At 55.4% G+C, this 18,863-nt stretch overlaps 3 protein-coding genes and 1 pseudogene across 3 annotated transcripts, besides 13 other annotated features; 3 read left to right on the plus strand and 1 right to left on the minus strand.

The window, feature by feature from the left end:
• Positions 1–3,449: a sequence feature (areas not merged during assembly with more than two copies in the genome that could not be assigned to a particular haplotype).
• Positions 472–2,670: a mobile genetic element.
• Positions 3,450–4,387: a sequence feature (heterozygous, Esmeraldo-like haplotype).
• Tc00.1047053507637.30 (mucin TcMUCII, putative) lies at positions 3,686–4,195 on the plus strand (the record flags this gene model as incomplete). The annotated part of the gene is made up of 1 exon (XM_810561.1): positions 3,686–4,195. The coding sequence occupies one exon, from the start codon at positions 3,686–3,688 to the stop codon at positions 4,193–4,195; it is 510 nt and encodes a 169-aa protein (XP_815654.1).
• Positions 3,979–4,083: a microsatellite.
• Positions 4,388–5,496: a sequence feature (areas not merged during assembly with more than two copies in the genome that could not be assigned to a particular haplotype).
• Positions 4,463–4,558: a sequence feature (T-rich).
• Positions 4,750–5,829, plus strand: Tc00.1047053507637.45 (annotated as a pseudogene).
• Positions 5,497–6,369: a sequence feature (heterozygous, non-Esmeraldo-like haplotype).
• Positions 6,370–18,863: part of a sequence feature (areas not merged during assembly with more than two copies in the genome that could not be assigned to a particular haplotype) that runs on past the window's edge.
• Tc00.1047053507637.60 (mucin TcMUCII, putative) lies at positions 9,359–10,084 on the plus strand (the record flags this gene model as incomplete). The annotated part of the gene is made up of 1 exon (XM_810562.1): positions 9,359–10,084. The coding sequence occupies one exon, from the start codon at positions 9,359–9,361 to the stop codon at positions 10,082–10,084; it is 726 nt and encodes a 241-aa protein (XP_815655.1).
• Positions 10,306–10,352: a sequence feature (AT_rich).
• Positions 10,829–15,639: a mobile genetic element.
• Positions 16,590–16,626: a sequence feature (AT_rich).
• Positions 16,848–17,420, minus strand: Tc00.1047053507637.100 (mucin TcMUCII, putative; the record flags this gene model as incomplete). The annotated part of the gene is made up of 1 exon (XM_810563.1): positions 16,848–17,420. One exon carries the CDS (start codon positions 17,418–17,420, stop codon positions 16,848–16,850), a length of 573 nt encoding a protein of 190 aa, XP_815656.1.
• Positions 16,960–17,079: a microsatellite.
• Positions 18,433–18,863: part of a mobile genetic element that runs on past the window's edge.

Consider the following 18,863-nt stretch of genomic DNA (forward strand, 5'->3'; position numbering starts at 1 on the left):
ATCAAGCCTTACGCCGTGGCTCCGCTGTGCTTCTGGAAGCCCGCGCGAAAAGACTTGGAGCCTCACCCAGCCCGAGGTGGCGATATCTTCACGGCGTGGTGGCGCCGCACCCTCATCCTCTGGAATCGGTTGTGCTCCGCACTGAACTTGGCCGCGTATGCGCCCTGCCTCGGCAACAGGCAAATCTGCTTGTCCGTCATTTTGTGCGGTTTCACGTGCCATACCGCCTTATACTGCTGCTGCTCGCTGCATTCCTTTGGTTCCTGGTGGCTGGGAAATGGATCGGCCTTTCCCACCGTATGAACTTGACGTGACCATCCGTGACTCTTTGCTTGGCTCAGCCCCTGGCCCGGCGACATGTTGAATGAATTCCTGCACCGTCACGGGCCCGTCGCATGGCACAATTAGAACGATGATCCACAACTCCTTCGCAAACGGCAGCCTGCCTGGCTCCTGGAAAATGGAAACGCTATTCCTATCCCCAAGCCTGGGAAGGATCCATGCCGCCCAGAGAGTTACAGACCCACCACGCTGCTCTCTGTTTTACTAAAGTTAGCCGAAGGAGTGATTCACCGCCGTCTGTCAGCGTTATTGCCGCACCACCCACGTCAACTTTGGATTTGCACCTCCGCGTTCTACGTCGGACGTGGTGGCACTTGTTGTCGACACATTACTCGTGGATTGAATGAGTTTGGCATTGTGGAGTATGAGCGCCCTGGAGACGACGCCCCCACAAGGCACCCTCGTCGCCATCGCTCGCTCGTAGTCTCGATTGATTTTCCGACTGCGTTCGACACCACTGACCATGGGAATTTATTCTGCATGCTTGACAGACTTCCGCGCCTTGGCCTCGAACCAAACGCTGGCTGCACAACTACCTGCGGGGCCACTATGTTAGGGTATGCACTCGTGAACAGCACTCCCGGAAACAACTCGCCTCAGCTGGAGCACCGCAAGGCGGCGTCCCGGGACCCCAACTCTCCCTCTACTGTGTGGATGGTCTGCTGCGCCGCCTGGGCAGCATCTATTCTGCCTCCGCATTCATGTACGCTGACGAACACACGCTTGTTGCCTCAGGTGCGGACATCCATGCCTGTGCTGCGGCAATGCGACCGCTCTTGTCTCTTGTGGCCACATGGGCTGCCGAGCACAGCCTAAAAATCAACGTCGCTAAGAGCAAAGCTGCTCTATTCCACATCTCTTCACACACACACGGTCCGACGAGGACATGGTCGATCTCCATCTTGTTAGCGGGAACCTGCGTATTCAGTCACGCCCAGTGCGCTTACTGGGCAGCACGTTCGATCAACTTCTTAATTTTGTTACGCATGCTTCCACCGCTGCAAAGAGGACCATGCCACGCCGCCATCAGCTGCGTCTGGTCGCGGAGGCGGACGCGTCCCATCACACCATGCGATCCTTTTTGATTGGATACGTTCATAGTGTGCTATTTCATAGTGGCGAGGCAATTGTCCCGTGACTCGCCCCCACCCACCTCCATAATATGGAAGTACGGTACCGCGACGGTAGCAAAACATTCTTGGCCTGAGCGCATCTACGGAAGACACATCTGTCTATTTGGAGGCCAATATTCTTCCGCTCCGGAAGGCACTCTGGCGTCGTGCATTCACACAATACGAACGCTATATACGCCTCCATGATCACGAGGATTTGCGTTCCCTTATCTACTCGCAACCTATGCCGCCGTCCATGCATGGGAAAGGCAGCGACATCAATCCGCTTCCGAGAGATGCTGCTATTAATGGATTGCTACGCGTCTGTGACATTATTGGGACACCCCACAACCACATTCGCGCGCCTCTTGCCCAACATCGAATTTTTCCTGGGACACTGTGATCTGCAACAACGTGAGATTTTATCAGCCACTGTTTGCCGAAGACGCCTCTGACGATGTCAGGCGCACGGCTTTTTATTCTACTCACTCCTCTTTGGGGGATTGTGATTTTGAATTGTGGACGGACGGTCGTTCGTCTCTCGCTGCACTCGCATCTGGATCCGCTGCGCTATTATATGACTCCACCACGACAAATGATCTCCCTGTGGAGGTACATCGTGCAGCAGCTGGCAGCCTCGCATGCTCATATAGGGCAGACTGCCTTGCGATCGAAAATGTTTTTAGACATCTCATACCTCCTTGTCTGGGAGCATCCCAATCGCCCACACGAATGCTGGAGGAAACGGACTCCCTCTCGGCAATGTAGGCACCCCGCGTTGTCCACCGACCGTGCGAGACCGCGTTACTGAGCAAATTTGGATTATGCTGCTTTCCTTGGTGACGCGAGGTCACCCTGTGGATTTTATATTTTCCCCTCACACTGCGATATTCCACGCAGTGAGGTCGCTGACAAACAAGCCACGATTGCACGATTCCTCCCGCAGGACTGCGTCAATGCCTGGCACGTGGGCTTCCTTACCGCCGTCAAGAGGTTATAATGGAAGGATGCCCAGGAGGAAAAGGAAGGCGCGCACACCGCGTGACAGACGCCTGTCGGTGTGGCGAGGACTCTGTTCCTGGTGTTGACCCGGACATCGGTCCCCGAGTGGCGGCACTGCGCACAGGCGCGATGCGACTCCTGCCCACTCTTCGACAGGCCTGCACGCGCCCTGCGGATCACAAGGAACCCTCTGTGTCGGTGGTGCCGTCCCTCCCTCACTGCGGTGACCGGCCCACCTCTGCCTCCGCCGGAACCTCTTCCCGACGTGAGCACCGCGACTCCTTGTCGACCAGCGAGCGGCGGATTGACGTCCTCCTGCCCAACCTGCGGCAGAGTGCGCTTGTCCGTCCACAGTATGAGGGCACATGCCGGACGTGCTCAGCCTGGCGTTATAATAGTTCGCGAGGGCCTCCCATGCGGATGCCACAATGGCGCCACCGTCTTCTTAACAGGTGCCTCGCGCGCAGGTCGCCACCGAAGTTACCAAGCATGCCAGCAGGCGAAACACGCAGGAAGCACAACCGCGGGCACTCGAGATGGACCAGGCTCTTCCGCCACCGCCTCATCACGGACGCCACGGGCTGCTGATCCCCGACGGACCACGGGAGACTCCGCCTCATCCACTGCGGGAATGCCCTCGTCGTTGGGAACTGGGACTGCGACTGTTTGTGACTGCCCCAGCCCGCACGACGGAATACTTGCCACTTTTGTACGGACGGCCCTTGCGCTACTCACTCGTTATTGTAGCAGCATACAACCAAAACAAGATAAAAAGCTGCTTTGTGGTGAATATTGGCTGCACTTCCCGTGGACCAACAATCCGCGTGGTGTGCGGGGATCTCCTTTTTGTATTGTTACTTTGCTTTTGTGTTGCTGTGTGCGCTGCACCTTCTTGTGTGTGTACGCACCCTCCGTGAGGGGTGCCGACACGACGGACCGCTCTCGCCGTATGTGCATGCGGTGGAGCCTTGTGTGCCGCTCCTGTTTGCTTCTCCCTCTTCCATCTGTGTGTTGTTGTTGCGGCAGGGCTGTGTGTGTGTGTGCCTGCTGCCGTGGATTGGAGTGTGTGTCGTGCGTGGTGTGCGGCGTACGGTGCATGCCTGGCTGCTGCCCTCTCCTCATGTGGTGTGCCCTCTGTGTGTGTCTGCCGCACCTCTCGTTTCCCCTGTTGCTCTCCATGCCCCTCACTGTGCAGATCAGCTCCACACCACTGAACGACCACACTCACGATGATGATGACGTGCCGTCTGCTGTGCGCCCTGTTGTTGCTTGCCCTGTGCTGCTGCTTCCCGTCCGTGCACGCGTCAGAGGCAGATGTTCGGCCTGAACCGGCAAAAGGATTAAATAAGACTGATGTAAGCGTCCCAGGCCCACCGTCCAATTTACCATCCACGGCGGCCGATCAGTCAGGGTCGTCAGGTTCGGGCTCTGGTCCGGACAAAGGAAACGATGCTCCAGGGACACCAGGTGTCCCGAGACCTACCGCGAATCAAACAAATGAGAAAGGGAAAGATCATGCCGAGACGACCACGACGACGACCACAACAAAACCACCAACCACGACAACGACGACCACTACAAAGGCACCAAGTACTACGACTACAGAGGCGCCAACTACGACGACCACCCGCGCACCGTCACGTCTTCGCGAAATCGACGGCAGCCTCAGCAGCTCTGCGTGGGTGTGTGCCCCGCTGGTGCTCGCCGCATCCGCGCTGGCGTACACCGCTGTGGGCTGAAGAGGTGTGTGCGGGCTGTGCGTGCCAGCACTCAACCGCGGGGATTTGTGCGTGTGTGTTGTGGTTCACTGTACTAAATAAGAGAAAATAATGATTGTGTTTTGCTTCACTTGCTTCCGCTGCCGTGCTGTGTGCTCCGCGTTGTGCCCCGCATCCGCCACGTTGAACGCATACCAGACGCACTAATATGCACGACGCGCCCACAACTGTTTGCGTGGACGCATGTTTGTGTGCTGGAGCGTGTGAACTTCAGTCGTTCTTTGCAGCTCTGTGTTTTTTGTGTTTTTACTTTTTTAATTTTTTTGTTGTGTTCCTTGTGTTTTGTTTTTAATTTTTTTTGGTGTTTTTTTTTTTGTTGTTGTTGCTTACTTGCTAAGGGGCTGTTTTTGTGTGTTTTCTTTTCCACTGATTCCATATTCTTCATTGTGCGTTCTCTGCTGGGCTGCTGCCGTTTGTTACGGGGCGTTTCTGTGTGACTTGTCTATCCTTTTGCTCTGCGTTGACGGGAGTTAGTTTGTGCTGAAGGCTACACGCAAGTGACAGGAGTGATGGCGATGATGATGATTGGCCGTGTGCTGCTGGTGTGTGCCCTCTGCGTGCTGTGATGCGGTGCCGGCGGCGGCTGTGCTGCAGGAGAGGATGCGGAAGATGATGGTTCTGTGAGGGGTGGTAAAGGTTTGCCAATAAATCCGGAAAGTGTGACCTCAGCACCAGGGGCTTTAGGCGCACCAAAGCCACATTCAGGAGTTGGACAAGAAGAATCTCTCACACCTAAAGAAGTGCCTCCGCAAACTACTGAAGAAATTCCTGAGGATGATGCCGAAGACGAAGAAGAAAACTCTTCTGAAGAAGAGAATAACAGTGGTAGAATAAATGACAGTACCAAAAGAATAGGGGTGGAAGAGAAAAAAGAGACGCCCGCAAAGGAGTCCCTACCAGTAAAGGACTCGCATTCACCTCAAGTACAGGAAGGATTGAAAGAAAAAGATAACACGGAACCCAAGACACGCAAAGAGAAAAAAAAAGAGGAAGGACCGCCACCACCAGTATCAACAGCACAACCAACAACATTGGCAACAACACAAACACCGGAAGTAAAACTGCCTGGAAGAAAAACACCCCACGTAGCTCCAGAAGGAGACGCAAGCCAAAAAGGATTAAACGATGCACAGACTTTGACACATCAAAAGCATGAAAGCTCATCGTCACAAACAGAAACGACGGTCGAACCACCGGAAGATCCCTCAGAGGGTATTGTGGCAGAGCAACAAGGTCAAGCCACAGCCACAGAGAATTTGACGGAGAATGCACCTGCCACCAATCAGGAGGAAACAACAGCATCATCAAACTCCACAAGTAGCGGTGGTGAAGCCCGGAGTACGGCGGATGAGAATACTGCCAATCCTCAGCGGCCCAACCCGAATGAATCACATGATGATCTTGAAGGTAGTGATACCCACCCGGCTCCCACGGCCGGCGAGGCAGCACCTCAAACAGCAATAAAACCCACCACCGCCCGAATAAATGGTACGACGACACCTGGCGACAGTGACAGCAGCGCCGCGGTCTCCCACACCACCTCCCCTCTTTTGCTTCTTCTTGTTGTTGCTGCTGCTGCGGTGGTGGCCGCGTGAGAGTGATGGAGAGAGAGCCATGCACCGCCCGCACACACATTCTTCCTTCTCTCTCTGTGTGTGTGTGTCCCCTTGCATGGACTCTCGCCCTCACCTCACCCCACGAAGCAAACACAATAATGTGCCCATTGTATATATGCATGCACACCCATGCAGGCCCGTTGGTGCTCTTTTTTGCACGACACGCACCGCTGCCGTCCTGCCTGGCTGCATGGGCGGAGCACCGTAACTGTTTCTGTTTTGTTTTTATTGCATTGAGTGGGCGACCTCTCTCTCTCTCCCTCTGTGTGTGTGTTTTGCTTTACGGGAGCAATGAGAGTGTGTGTGCGCTGGTCGTCCCACGCTGCGGCTTTTTGTTTTATTGTTTTACTTGTTTTGTGGTTGAGTGCACCCATTTCATTGCCCTTTATTTGATTTGTGGCTTGCTTTGACGGTGGACGCCTAAATTGTTTGCTTTTTGTGTATTATTATACTGTTCCTTTATTGTTGAGAGAGTGTCAGCCTCTTGTATTCTTGTAGCGCCACTGAGTTTTTTTCTTTTCTTTGACATGCGTCAGTTGATTCACGCTTCTCTACGGCCTGCATTGCTTTTGGTTCTGCTTGTGATGATGTTTGTGCTGTGATTTGTCGGCGGGTGTCTTGCTGTCAGCCTGACTTATCCTTCGTTTCTTGACGATTTGTTGCGTACTGACGGTGCGTGGGCGTCTCTGGTGATAGTGAGGGCCGCATGTCTCAGAGCGCAGGATGCGTCGCGGGTGTGCGGCGTCGTTTGGAAGTACCGATGGGTGACCATCCGCATCCAGGCGTCATCAACGGACTGTGAGGGCAGCAGGAGGCACTGCGGCTTCTTTTGGCTTTGCACAAAGAGTTTATTGGACGGTACGTTTGTTTTCAATCTTTGCAGCTCTTGTGGGGAAGGTGGTAGGCTGAGGGCATCAGGACTGAATTCATTTGTGTGGCTGCGTTCCTTTGACTTGCGGCCGGTCGTTGCACTCTTTTGGGGTTTGGCCGCCAGTCTCTTTTGTTTACTTCCCACCGCAGCACGTGGAGGCCACTGATCCGAGGGACATTTGTTTGACTGCGTGTGAGCTGCTGCCGTGCGTGGTGCATGGACTATGTGATTGTGTGGGGAGGTGCATTGGGGTGACGAATACTTCTGTTTGGCGTGTCGCGGTGTGTTGGAATGATGTTTGGAAGACATGTGAAGGGTGTTGTTTGTGATTTGTGTGTCTTCTCTGGTGGAGCCGACATGTGTGCGGGGTTGTGGCATTGCTGGCTGACAGTTCCACGTCACTTTTCGGCATTCCTGGATGTGCTGGGGAATGACGGCTGGCGACCAGCGTGTTGGTGCTGCTGGTGGGAATAAGTGCATCGGGAATAGGCCGTTTTCTCTTTTCCGTGCTGGAGCCGATGAACTGGCACGAGGGCACCGGCTGCAGGCTGCCTGCCAGCACGTGTGAGCAGCGGATGCATGCACACACCGACGCTCATCGCAAGAGCTTGTGCGATCACAGTGGCTTTTGTGGCGTGCTTTTGTGAACGTCATTCCGTCGAAGAATGTGTGAAGCAAACGGCTGACTGCACACGAGGAAAATAAGTGCGTGCACTGTGCCGTGTTTCAGCGTCGATGGCAGAGCGGCATGAAGCCCGTGCTGGCAACTGAGATCTTTGCATCGCGAGAGATGTCGGTGCTGATTTTGGATTGTCGAGGGTGAAGTGATTTTGCTGCTGCCCGTGTGTGTGGCCACTCCGGCAGAGGGCGGACACAACAGGGAGGGATGCAGGCGCTGCGTGTGTGTGCAGGTGCCATGCAACAACGTCACAGCAAACATGCTGCGACTCGGTGACCCTCACATCGTTGTGGTCCTCACGAACAGCCGAGGCACGGCCCACACCGATGCACTTAGTGGACGGAGTGAGGCATCTTTGAGGTGCTGCAGGGAGCAGGATGTGTTGACGCAGCCACGACATGCATGGAGTGTCACGATGGCATAGTGAGCTGTGGCTGGTGGAATATTTACTTCTCGGAGCCAACAAATAGCGAGAGAGAGAGCTGCTCCTGCTGTTGGCGTCGTTGCTGCCTCTTGTGGCCTCCCATGCCGATTATTGTCTGTCCGCTGATCATGGGTGGTGTGCCTCCACTAGTGACGTCGTCTGCAGGCATTTCACAGCAGCAGTGAAACACACATCACGTCGCATGCTTTGGCTGTGGATGTGGTGTCGTGCATGCAGCCGGCATTATTTTGCCCGACTCCTTTTCACTGCCTTGCGACGAATAGATGCGTCGCCGCCCGAGTCATTCACTGCAGCTCCGTGTGTTGTACTGCCAGCACAAGACTCTCTTGTTGTCTGACGCCTGGCTGACAGTCCAACACCACTGCGTTGGGACATGCAAGGATGTGGAGTGCCGCTCACGGTGTTGGGCACCGCTGTTTGGATGCGGCGGCCACACGGGCGGATGTATTGTGGCGCAACCAAATGCGTGGAATACGCGGAATCACAGCGGCTGCAACAATATCAGCGGTGTGGCACCACGGAATATGTGAGGGGGTGATGCATGATGAATCACAGTGGGCGGCATGCGAGGGAAGTGCACCGCGACGGAGCGTCATCCCGCCCTCAGCCTGCAGGGGAATGTACGCCCACAAAATATATGGACGAGGCACCACCAAACACACATGCCCTTCCATGCAGCAATAAATAGGAGCGAAGGTGCGTTCTGGTGTGTGGGAGTCCACTCACATATTATTCATTTCCACCACAACAAACGGCGAGGAATCAGGTGCCACGGCAACGAAAGGAAACACAAACATCTACTGCAGCACTTTACCAGCGAAAGGCAGGAACAACACACACCGAATTATTGGCTGCACCAACACAAGAAACATTCACAAGAGGAAAACAAATAATTGTGCACCTTGCGGAAATTCTTGAAACACACGATCCAGGCATGAAGGTTTGCCGTCTGCAAAAACCCAGACGAACAAAACATATGCACACATCCGCCAACATCCAAACAGAAAAACAAATAAATGAATGCTTGCATTATTGCATTCCTTGCGCTTGTTTTTACCTGTGCGGCTGCTGCGGTGGTGGCTGCACCTCCCGTGGACCAACAATCCGCGTGGTGTGCAGGGATCTTTTTTTTGTATTGTTACTTTGCCTTTTTGTTGCTGTGTGCGCTGCACCTTCTTGTGTGTGTGCGCACCCTCCGTGAGGGGTGCCGACACGACGGACCGCTCTCGCCGTATGTGCATGCGGTGGAGCCTTGTGTGCCGCTCCTGTTTGCTTCTCCCTCCTCCATCTGTGTGTTGGTGTTGCGGCAGGGTTGTGTGTGTGTGTGCCTGCTGCCGTGGATTGGAGTGTGTGTCGTGCGTGGTGTGCGGCGTACGGTGCATGCCTGGCTGCTGCCCTCTCCTCATGTGGTGTGCCCTCTGTGTGTGTCTGCCGCACCTCTCGTCTCCCCTGTTGCTCTCCATGTCCCTCACTGTGCAGATCAGCTCCACACCACTGAACGACCACACTCACGATGATGACGTGCCGTCTGCTGTGCGCCCTGTTGGTGCTTGCCCTGTGCTGCTGCTGCCCGTCCGTGTGCGTGGGACGTTCTACGGAGGAGACCATTGTTGTTCGTGAGGTTGATGATGTAAAGGAGCCCACCAGCTCGAGTACTTTGTCCTCTGAGTCGCAAGTGGAGGACAATTCCCATGAGGAACGGGGTTCAGGTACGGGGTCCAGTGAGGAAGGGAAAACAAAAGTGCCAGTGACCCCAGGTTCTTCCGGTGCCGTAACGCAATCAAATGAGGCGAAAATGCCGGTACAGACAGGAGAAAAGAAAGGTACGACAGAAGATGAAAATGGTACAACAGCGCCAAAGTCGCAAAGTAAGGGGTCCACTGTGGAACAGGGAGAGGCTGACGTAGGTGGAGTAAAAAGTTTGACAGCTCCGAAACGGCAGTCAGGCGATGCTATCGATACTGTACACGAAGAAGATGGGAGTACGACAGGGCCACAAAGCCGCACGACTAAATCCGCAGACCAAACAGATCGAGAAACCAAAGATGCTGCCGCGACGACCACGACGACCACCACTACAACAGAGGCACCAACTACTACAACCACTGCGCCAACTGCGATGACCACCCGCGCACCGTCACGTCTTCGCGAAATCGACGGCAGCCTCAGCAGCTCTGCGTGGGTGTGTGCCCCGCTGGTGCTCGCCGCATCCGCGCTGGCGTACACCGCTGTGGGCTGAAGAGGTGTGTGCGGGCTGTGCGTGCCAGCACTCAACCGCGGGGATTTGTGCGCGTGTGTTGTTGTTCACTGTACTAAATAAGAGGAAATAATGATCTTGTTTTGCTTCACTTGCTTCCGCTGCCGTGCTGTGTGCTCCGCGTTGTGCCCCGCATCCGTCACGTTGAACGCATCGCGGACACACTCATAAGCATGCGCACTGGAGCCCTGGGTTTGTTTTTCTTTAATTTCTTTTTTTAATTATTGTTTTTTAATTATTGTTTTTTATTGCTTTTTAAACTTGTGGTTTGCGGGGCGGTGTGCGAGCTCTGCAATCGTACTGATTCCATCTGTCTCGTGGTGTGTGCTGCTGCTGCTGCTGGGGTGCTGCCATTTGTTGCTGTGCGGTGGCTGTGCGTGGTGTACCGGCCGTGTCTATCTCCTTGTTTTTGCTTCCCTCTCTGTTGACGGGGTGTTAGGTTTGTGCTGAAGGCTACACGCAAGTGGCAGGAGTGCTGGCGATGATGACTGGCCGTGTGCTGCTGGTGTGTGCCCTCTGCGTGCTGCGGTGCGTTGCCGGTTTTGGGCACGCAAGTGACGAGTACGGAAGTGAGGGTGGAGGAGATGTGTTGACGCGGACGAATAATGGTGGAGGCGACGGAGTGTCTCTAAATGCGGAATGCGGATTATTATCCACCTGAATTGGACTAATGAGAGCTGTTGAAGCTGCGGACGGCGATGATGCGATGAATGACACATCCTCAGCCCCTGGCTCAGCCGGCCACCTCAACGTGGTGCCAGGGTCTAGTACTCTTTGCTAGAGAGGAAGCTAAGCGCCTGCTGCCCATCCGCTGCACGCGGAGAGGCAGGAGGCGCCGCTCAAACGGGTCGGAAGGGCACCAGATGGAGCCATTTACATGGCTGCACGCGGAGCGGTTTTTCTATCCGCTGTTGAATTCCATCGGCGCTTATCAGCGCTATACATACCGTTTGCGTGCCGTATGTGACGCGCAACGACAAAAGCTACTGCTAAGCGGAGACATTGAGCAGAACCCAGGCCCCATAGCAGTACTCCAGATGAACGTTTCTTGCCTCACGCCGTCAAAACTCGCAACATTAATGGCGCAAGGAGCAGACATAATAGCCATTCAGGAGACTTGGAAGTCGTCAGAGCAGATCGCCAGCATGCACACTGGAGATTATGTGCTCTATGCACAGTCGCGCATCGGCAAGGGAGGCGGTGTGGCGGTGCTGGTGCGGAAAACTCTCCGCTCCAAGCGTATACCTCTCACCATCCCCCAGCACGACACCAGCCTTGAAGTGGTGGTGGTCCAGGCTGCTCTGGACCAGAACCGTGATCTTATTGTAGCGAGTGCCTATATGAGACCACCACCGCAAGTAACGCAATCCTTCAGGCGGTTAGCAAACTGCCTTCCAGCCTCGTCGTCGCTCCTGCTGAGCGGGGATTTCAACATGCATCACCCACAGTGGGAGCCATTCTTGGAGACTTCTCCAAGCGAGGTTGCTGCAGAATTTTTAGAACTGTGCACGGATGCGGGACTCACCTTGGTTAACACCCCTGGTGAGATCACGTATGCCCGTGGCACAAGAGAACGATCCTGTATCGATCTGACATGGTCAAAGCATTTGACTGTGTCGGATTGGTCAGCTTCCGTGTCGCCGCTTGGTGATCATTATATGCTGACATTTGCGCTGCATCAGGCATTTAAGGATACCATACCTTCGGCACCCCCTTCGGCACCTAAGTTTTTCTACAGTTGGGGGAAGTGCAAGTGGGATTTATTCATCAAGGACTTCGACGCACAACTTCCGGCATATGACTATAAAAAGCAGTCCACCGGCATTAAGGCTTCCACGAGAGCGCTTATAACTTCGTATCGACGACACTGCCCCGCGGCATGCACAAGGACGGTCCCAGGCTTTGGGACGACACTCTCATGGAGGCAGAGCGGATGGCTACCGACAGCAAGGCCCGCTATCTACAGTTACCGACGCCCGACCGTGAGGCAGAAATGCAACGGACAAGGAGTCAATTCTTCCTCCTGCTCCGAGAGCGCTTGCGCAGCACGTATCTACGCCGCATCAGCAAGTTAAATCCAGGCGAGCCACTCGCATGGAAATACATTTCCGGACGAAAAAGGGCATCACTTCCATCTCCCACATCAATGTTATTGGGAGATGGTCAGCACACTTATAAAACAGCAAGGAGAGCAGCGAATGCTCTCAATCGCATCTTTCTTCCATTTCACCCCTCTCACAAGGCAGTTAGGTTTTCCAAAGGCATCAACAGACAGAGTGCATCTTTGAACATTAACGCTTCCTTTCTTTTTGGGCAGCAGAACAACAGCGAGTCTGCTGCCTCATTTACTTCATTTTCTTCTACTTCTTCTAGCTCCGAGCCGCAGAACAACAACGAGTCTGCCGCTACATTTACTTCAGGTTCTTCACTCTCATCTAGTTCTGAGCCACAGGATAAAAACGAAGCTGTCACCACATCTGGTTTAGTTGCTCATCTTCACTCCCCTCTTGATGCACCTTTTAATCGTACGGAACTGCTTGCTGCGCTACGTAACACGCCGTATGGCAAGGCCCCCGGACCGGATGAAGTCTACAGTGAGGCACTGCGACATATTTCGTCAAAGGGCCTCCGATTCCTTCTTCGTTGCATTAACCACAGCTGGACGACCGGTACGATCCCGGTTGAGTGGAGACGCGCTACCATCGTTCCACCCTTAAAACCCGGTAAGTCGCCGGAACTGCTTGAGTCATGTCGACCCATCAGCCTTACCTCCATTGTGAGTAAGGTTGCTGAGAAAATGGTACTGAAGAGATTGCTTTGGGTGTGGACGCCGCACCCCCACCAGTATGCATATCGTAGTATGCGTACCACGACGATGCAGCTGGCACACCTGATACACGAAGTGGAGCATAATAGAAATCACTATTTCCAAGTGAGCCTTCCCAAGAAGAGCGGTATTGGCAATCAACTCCACTACAGACCCCATCGGACCCTGCTGGTGTTGGTTGTTTTCAGCAAGGCCTTTGACTCCATAGATCATCGAGTCCTCAGTCGCTTGCTGGCTAATATTCCGGGGGTGAATTGTAGAGGGTGGCTTAGAAACTTTCTATGTGGTCGCTACGCGAAGACACGAGTTGGCCACAGACACAGCGATCGGCGTCCCATGCTGCGAGGAGTTCCTCAGGGGTCCGTGCTGGGACCATATTTGTTCTCCCTTTACGTACACCCACTTCTTAATCTGCTGAACAGCTTTGCGGGTGTCGCAGCAGACATGTATGCGGACGACCTCTCTATTATCGTTAAGGGGCAGTCCCGGGAAGACGCCATTCCCACTGCCAACATGGTTCTTGAAAAACTGCATGCGTGGAGTCGGGAAAATGGCCTGGCCATCAACCCGTCAAAGTGTGAAGCCGCTTGGTTCACACTCTCCACGCACACGGAGTCAGATTATGATCGTGAAGGAAGGTGGCCGCTGGTAGTGGCTGGATGTCAAATCCCAGTCATGACCATGGGGGCATCGCGAACTACGAAGCTTCTCGGCAGGGATCTCGATCCACGACTGACGCTAAATGTGGCGGCCACCAAGCAATGCGCTGCCACCTCGCAACGGATATCGCAGCTACGCTGCATAGCGCACAAAGAGGCGGGACCATCTCCACATGACCTACGCACGTTCGTCATTGGATACGGTGCTCCCTAATTACGCTATGGCAGCGAGCTCATATGGGCAGTAGCGACGGATTCAGCGAAGAATGAGATGCAGAAGACGTACGCAACTCTAGCACGCATTGTCAGCGGAGTTCCGAGCACTGTCGACCCGGAATCCGCACTGCTGGAGGCTAATATGCCGCCGCTCCGCGTCCTTTGCCTGCGCGCGCGGCTCTCCATATTTGAGAACACACGCGCATGTCAGATGGACTGGATGCGGAGACCCCCGCCTGAGCCGCCGCCTCGCGCTGGTTTCCGCATCTCGCCATTATCTCGGGACGAGCTATATGCCTTCGTAGACGCATACACAAAGGACTACGGCATCACCGAGAGCTCACCACGCGAAGAGCGGTTCTTTCGCAGCTCCATTCCTCCCTGGTTTGCGGCCTCCGCTCACCGGGTCACCATCGGTGTGGAACTTCCGATAGACCTCTCAATAACTGACGAAGAAGAGCTGATACGGGAAAAGCGCAGAGTCAGCGAAGAGGCTCTGGCGCTGCACAGCCGTCGTTCGTGGATACTTGCGACCGATGGCGGTGTCGACGTTCCAAAGTCAGCAGGGATTGGCATACTGCTCTCATCCCCGCATTCCTCGGAGATAATAGAGAAGGTCAGTACCAACGGCGGCACACGCCCATGCAGCCGCACGACGGAGTCCCACGCACTGCTCCCGGCCATGGAAAGGCTGAGTGTCCATCGTATCCAGCACAGGCAAAAACCCTGCTTGTGGTTACAGACAGTCATTCCCTTCTAGTCGCGTCACCAAGGGCCCGCACAGTCATACCGACTGGACGGAGGATCAGATCTGGCAGCGTCTCTTGACACTGACGTGTGCTGGCTGGTCCGTGCACCTGCAGATTTGCTACGGACATTGCGGAGTACACGTTAACGAGCCTGCAGATCAGCATGCGACGCAGACTATGGAAAGTGGACAATACACGGAGAATGGAATAGCACCTTTATGGCACACGGATCTGCTGACATGTTTCACTACCCAGCTCACCAACAAGTGGCGTAGTACCATTCGTCAAGACACTCATCGCTACTTGCTTTGCGGCACAAGGCCATCCGATCTCAGCGGCAAGCACCTAATCACTCAGGAAGTCTACACCGTCAGGAACTGGTTCACCTCGCAAGGGCAAGGTGCGGGGAATCTGAGCTCTGGGGCCGACTATACTGGGCCGTGAGAGACTGCACGAACCAATGCCGATTCTGCAACATCTCACCGGAACAGTCTGCATATATGCGCTCTAACAACGATCCAACTGCACCGGGGACGGACACTGTTCCCCCGTCGGCGAGGGAGGAAGACGTCTCTCCAGTAAGGGGACGGACCCTCACACGCCGTCGGAAGGAGAAATGTCCGCACTGTGATTCTACATTGACGGGATTCTCGGGTCTCTTCAGTCACTGTCGGTCATTTCATCCGGAACATCCTCCACCGCTTCCCGACCTCCACCGCGATTGCTGCGACACAGTCCTCCCCACACAAAAAAGCACCGCACAGCACAGAAATCGCCGCGCAAAAAACCCAGACGCTACTCGGCACCGCAGCAGCAGTGCCAGGAGGCAATCACTGCTACCGCAGGATCAGCCAGCCTCCACAAGCGCAACAATTAGCCCGCAGAAAACACTGCACCATCTGCTTCCAGAATGTGCAGACGCTCTGGCTGTGCGCCAACGGCTGGGCATCAAGAAGGGCCTTCGCACCGAAAGCTTCTCCCAATGGCAGCTGCCTCATAGCAGGAAACTCATGTCGCTGCTCGACCACCTCCCCGGCACCCTGATGACATCGTGTGGCTAGACATGTCGGTAAGAGCAGGGAAAAATAATAATAATGGGCATTCCCGCCACTGTAGAGACGCGGTGCATCTTGCGATCCCGCTGGCGGCTCTCCTCTTCCACCGCTGTTTTTGCGCAAGAGGCCACCACAGTCATTTTTGTGGTTTGGTCGGCCTCGTGTTGTGCTCCGGGTTCTCCTCCTTCATCGCCCTGCGGTTCTTCCTTCGCCGTCCCTGGCACCTGTGACTGTCCCGTGACGGTCTGTTCCGAAGCCCGACTGCCCTGGGAGGTCCTCCCGCCACCAGCATGCACTCCACCCGCTGCCTGCTGAGACGCGTCGGAGCGTGGGGATGTTGTGCCTGCAGCGTGCCCTCCGCCCAAAGACTCCGGTCCACTTGCACGCATCCGAGCAGCAGACACGCTGCCAGTGCCGGACGGATTGCAAGTGCCACTTCGCAGTGGGTCGCTGCTGGATTGGTCCTGCCTCGTCGGTGCAGTGAGTGCTCCTCCCGAGGTGGGATTGGGGTCCTCACCCGCGGTGTTTCCTCCACCCTCCTCGTATTCCTGATTGCTATTGCCCTCAGAGTTCACATTCTCTTTCGTCCAGAGCCACCGGCCACGGGTCCACCTTCCGCAGCCATCACACCCCGCGCGTGCCCAGCAGTCACCGCGCCATCACCCGCGGCCGCACACGCACCCCGTCGCAGCAGCCCTCACTCACACGCACCAGCAGCTGCACATCACTGCAGGAGCCAACAGGACGCAGAGCACACGGCCAGTCATCATCACAAACAGTGGAGTTGCCTAACGCTGCGGAGCCAAACTGCGATAGCATGTGAAAAACAAAAGGAGAGACACAGCCGCTACACCACTCACAGCCACCGCACAGCAACAAATGGCAGCACCCCAGCAGCAGCAGCGCACACACCACGAGACAGATGGAATCAGTACAATTGCAGAGCTCGCACACCGCACCGCAAACCACAAGTTAAAAAGCAATAAAAAACAATAATTAAAAAACAATAATTAAAAAAGAAAAACAAACCCAGGGCTCCAGTGCGCATGCTTATGAGTGTGTCCGCGATGCGTTCAACGTGACGGATGCGGGGCACAACGCGGAGCACACAGCACGGCAGCAGAAGCAAGTGAAGCAAAACACAATCATTATTTCCTCTTATTTAATACAGTGAACAACAACACACGCGCACAAATCCCCGCGGTTGAGTGCTGGCACGCACAGCCCGCACACACCTCTTCAGCCCAGAGTGGTGTACGCCAGCGCGGATGCGGCGAGCACCAGCGGGGCACACACCCACGCAGAGCTGCTGAGGCTGCCGTCGATCTCACGAAGACGTGACGGTGCGCGGGTGGTCGTTGTAGTTGGCGCCTCTGTAGTCGTAGTACTTGGTGCCTCTGTAGTGGTGGTCGTCGTGGTGGTTGTTGGTGCCTTTGTTGTGGTGGTCGTCGTAGCGGTCGTTTTGGCCGTCTCGGCAGGACCTTCTTCACCCTTAGTTCCTTGTTTTGCGGGTATACTCGTGCCACTTTCTGCCCCCGTCATACCTTCCGTACTTTTTTCTTGTAACTCATTGGGAGCATCACTTGATTGCTGTTCCTTATCGGTCGAACCACTTCCATTTACTGCAGTATCTGCATGTCCGGCACCCGACTCTTCACCTTCCCGAACAGGTGTCGGGGTTGGCGCCGAAATTATGTTCTTCTGGGAAGACTCTTCTTCATTCTTCGCATCAGTGTCTCCCGCGTGCACAGACGGGCAGCAGCAGCACAGGGCGAGCACCAACAGGGCGCACAGCAGACGGCACGTCATCATCGTGAGTGTGGTCGGTCAGTGGTGTGGAGCTGATCTGCACAGTGAGGGAAGTGGAGAGCAACAGGGGAGACGAGAGGTGCAGCAGACACACACAGAGGGCACACCACATGAGGAGAGGGCAGCAGCCAGGCATGCACCGTACGCCGCACACCACGCACGACACACACTCCAATCCACGGCAGCAGGCACACACACACACAGCCCTGCCACAACACCAACACACAGATGGAGGAGGGAGAAGCAAACAGGAGCGGCACACAAGGCTCCACCGCATGCACATGCGGCGAGAGCGGTCCGTCGTGTCGGCACCCCGCACGGAGGGTGCGCACACACACAAGAAGGTGCAGCGCACACAGCAACACAAAAGCATAGTAACAATTAAAAGAAGATCCCCGCACACCACGCGGATTGTTGGTCCACGGGAAGTGCAGCCAATATTCACCACAAAGAAGCTTTTTATCTTGTTTTGGTTGTATGCTGCTACAATAACGAGTGGGTAGCGCAAGGGCCGTCCGTACAAAAGTGGCAAGTATTCCGTCGTGCGGGCTGGGGCAGTCCCACACAGTCGCAGTCCAGTTCCCAACGACGAGGGCATTCCCGCAGTGGATGAGGCGGAGTCTCCCGTGGTCCGTCGGGGATCAGCAGCCCGTGGTGTCTGTGATGAGGCGGTGGCGGAAGAGCCTGGTCCATCTCGAGTTCCCGCGTTTGTGCTTCCTGCGTGTCTTGCCTGCCGGCATGCTTGGCAACTTCGGTGCCGACCTGCGCGCGAGGCGCCCGTTAAGAAGACGGTGGCGCCATTGTGGCATCCGCATGGGAGGCCCTCGCGAACTATTATAACGCCAGGCTGAGCACGCCGGGCATGTGCCCTCATACTGTGGACGGACAAGCGCACTCTGCCGCAGGTTGGGCAGGAGGACGTCAATCCGCCGCTCGCTGGTCGACAAGGAGTCGCGGCACTCACGTCGGGAAGAGGTTCCGGCGGAGGCAGAGGCGGGCCGGTCACCGCAGTCAGGGAGGGACGGCACCACCGACACAGAGGGTTCCTTGTGATCCGCAGGTCGCGTGCAGGCCTGTCGAAGAGTGGGCAGGAGTCGCATCGCGCCTGTGCGCGGTGCCGCCACTCGGGAACCGATGTCCGGGTCAACACCAGGAACAGAGTCCTCGCCACACCGACAGGCGCCTGTCACGCGGTGTGCGCGCCCTCCTTTTCCTCCTGGGCATCCTTCCATTATGACCTCTTGACGGCGGTAAGGAAGTCCACGTGCCAGGCATTGACGCAGTCCTGCGGGAGGAATCGTGCAATCGTGGCTTGTTTGTCAGCGGCCTCACTGCGTGGAATACCGCAGTGTGAGGGGAAAATATAAAATCCACAGGGTGACCTCGCTGCACTAATGAAAGCAACATAATCCAAATTTGCTCAGTAACGCGGTTCTCGCACGGTCG

This window comes from Trypanosoma cruzi, genomic scaffold (genome assembly GCF_000209065.1).
Source record: "Trypanosoma cruzi strain CL Brener 1047053516287 genomic scaffold, whole genome shotgun sequence".
Lineage (NCBI taxonomy): Eukaryota > Euglenozoa > Kinetoplastea > Trypanosomatida > Trypanosomatidae > Trypanosoma > Trypanosoma cruzi.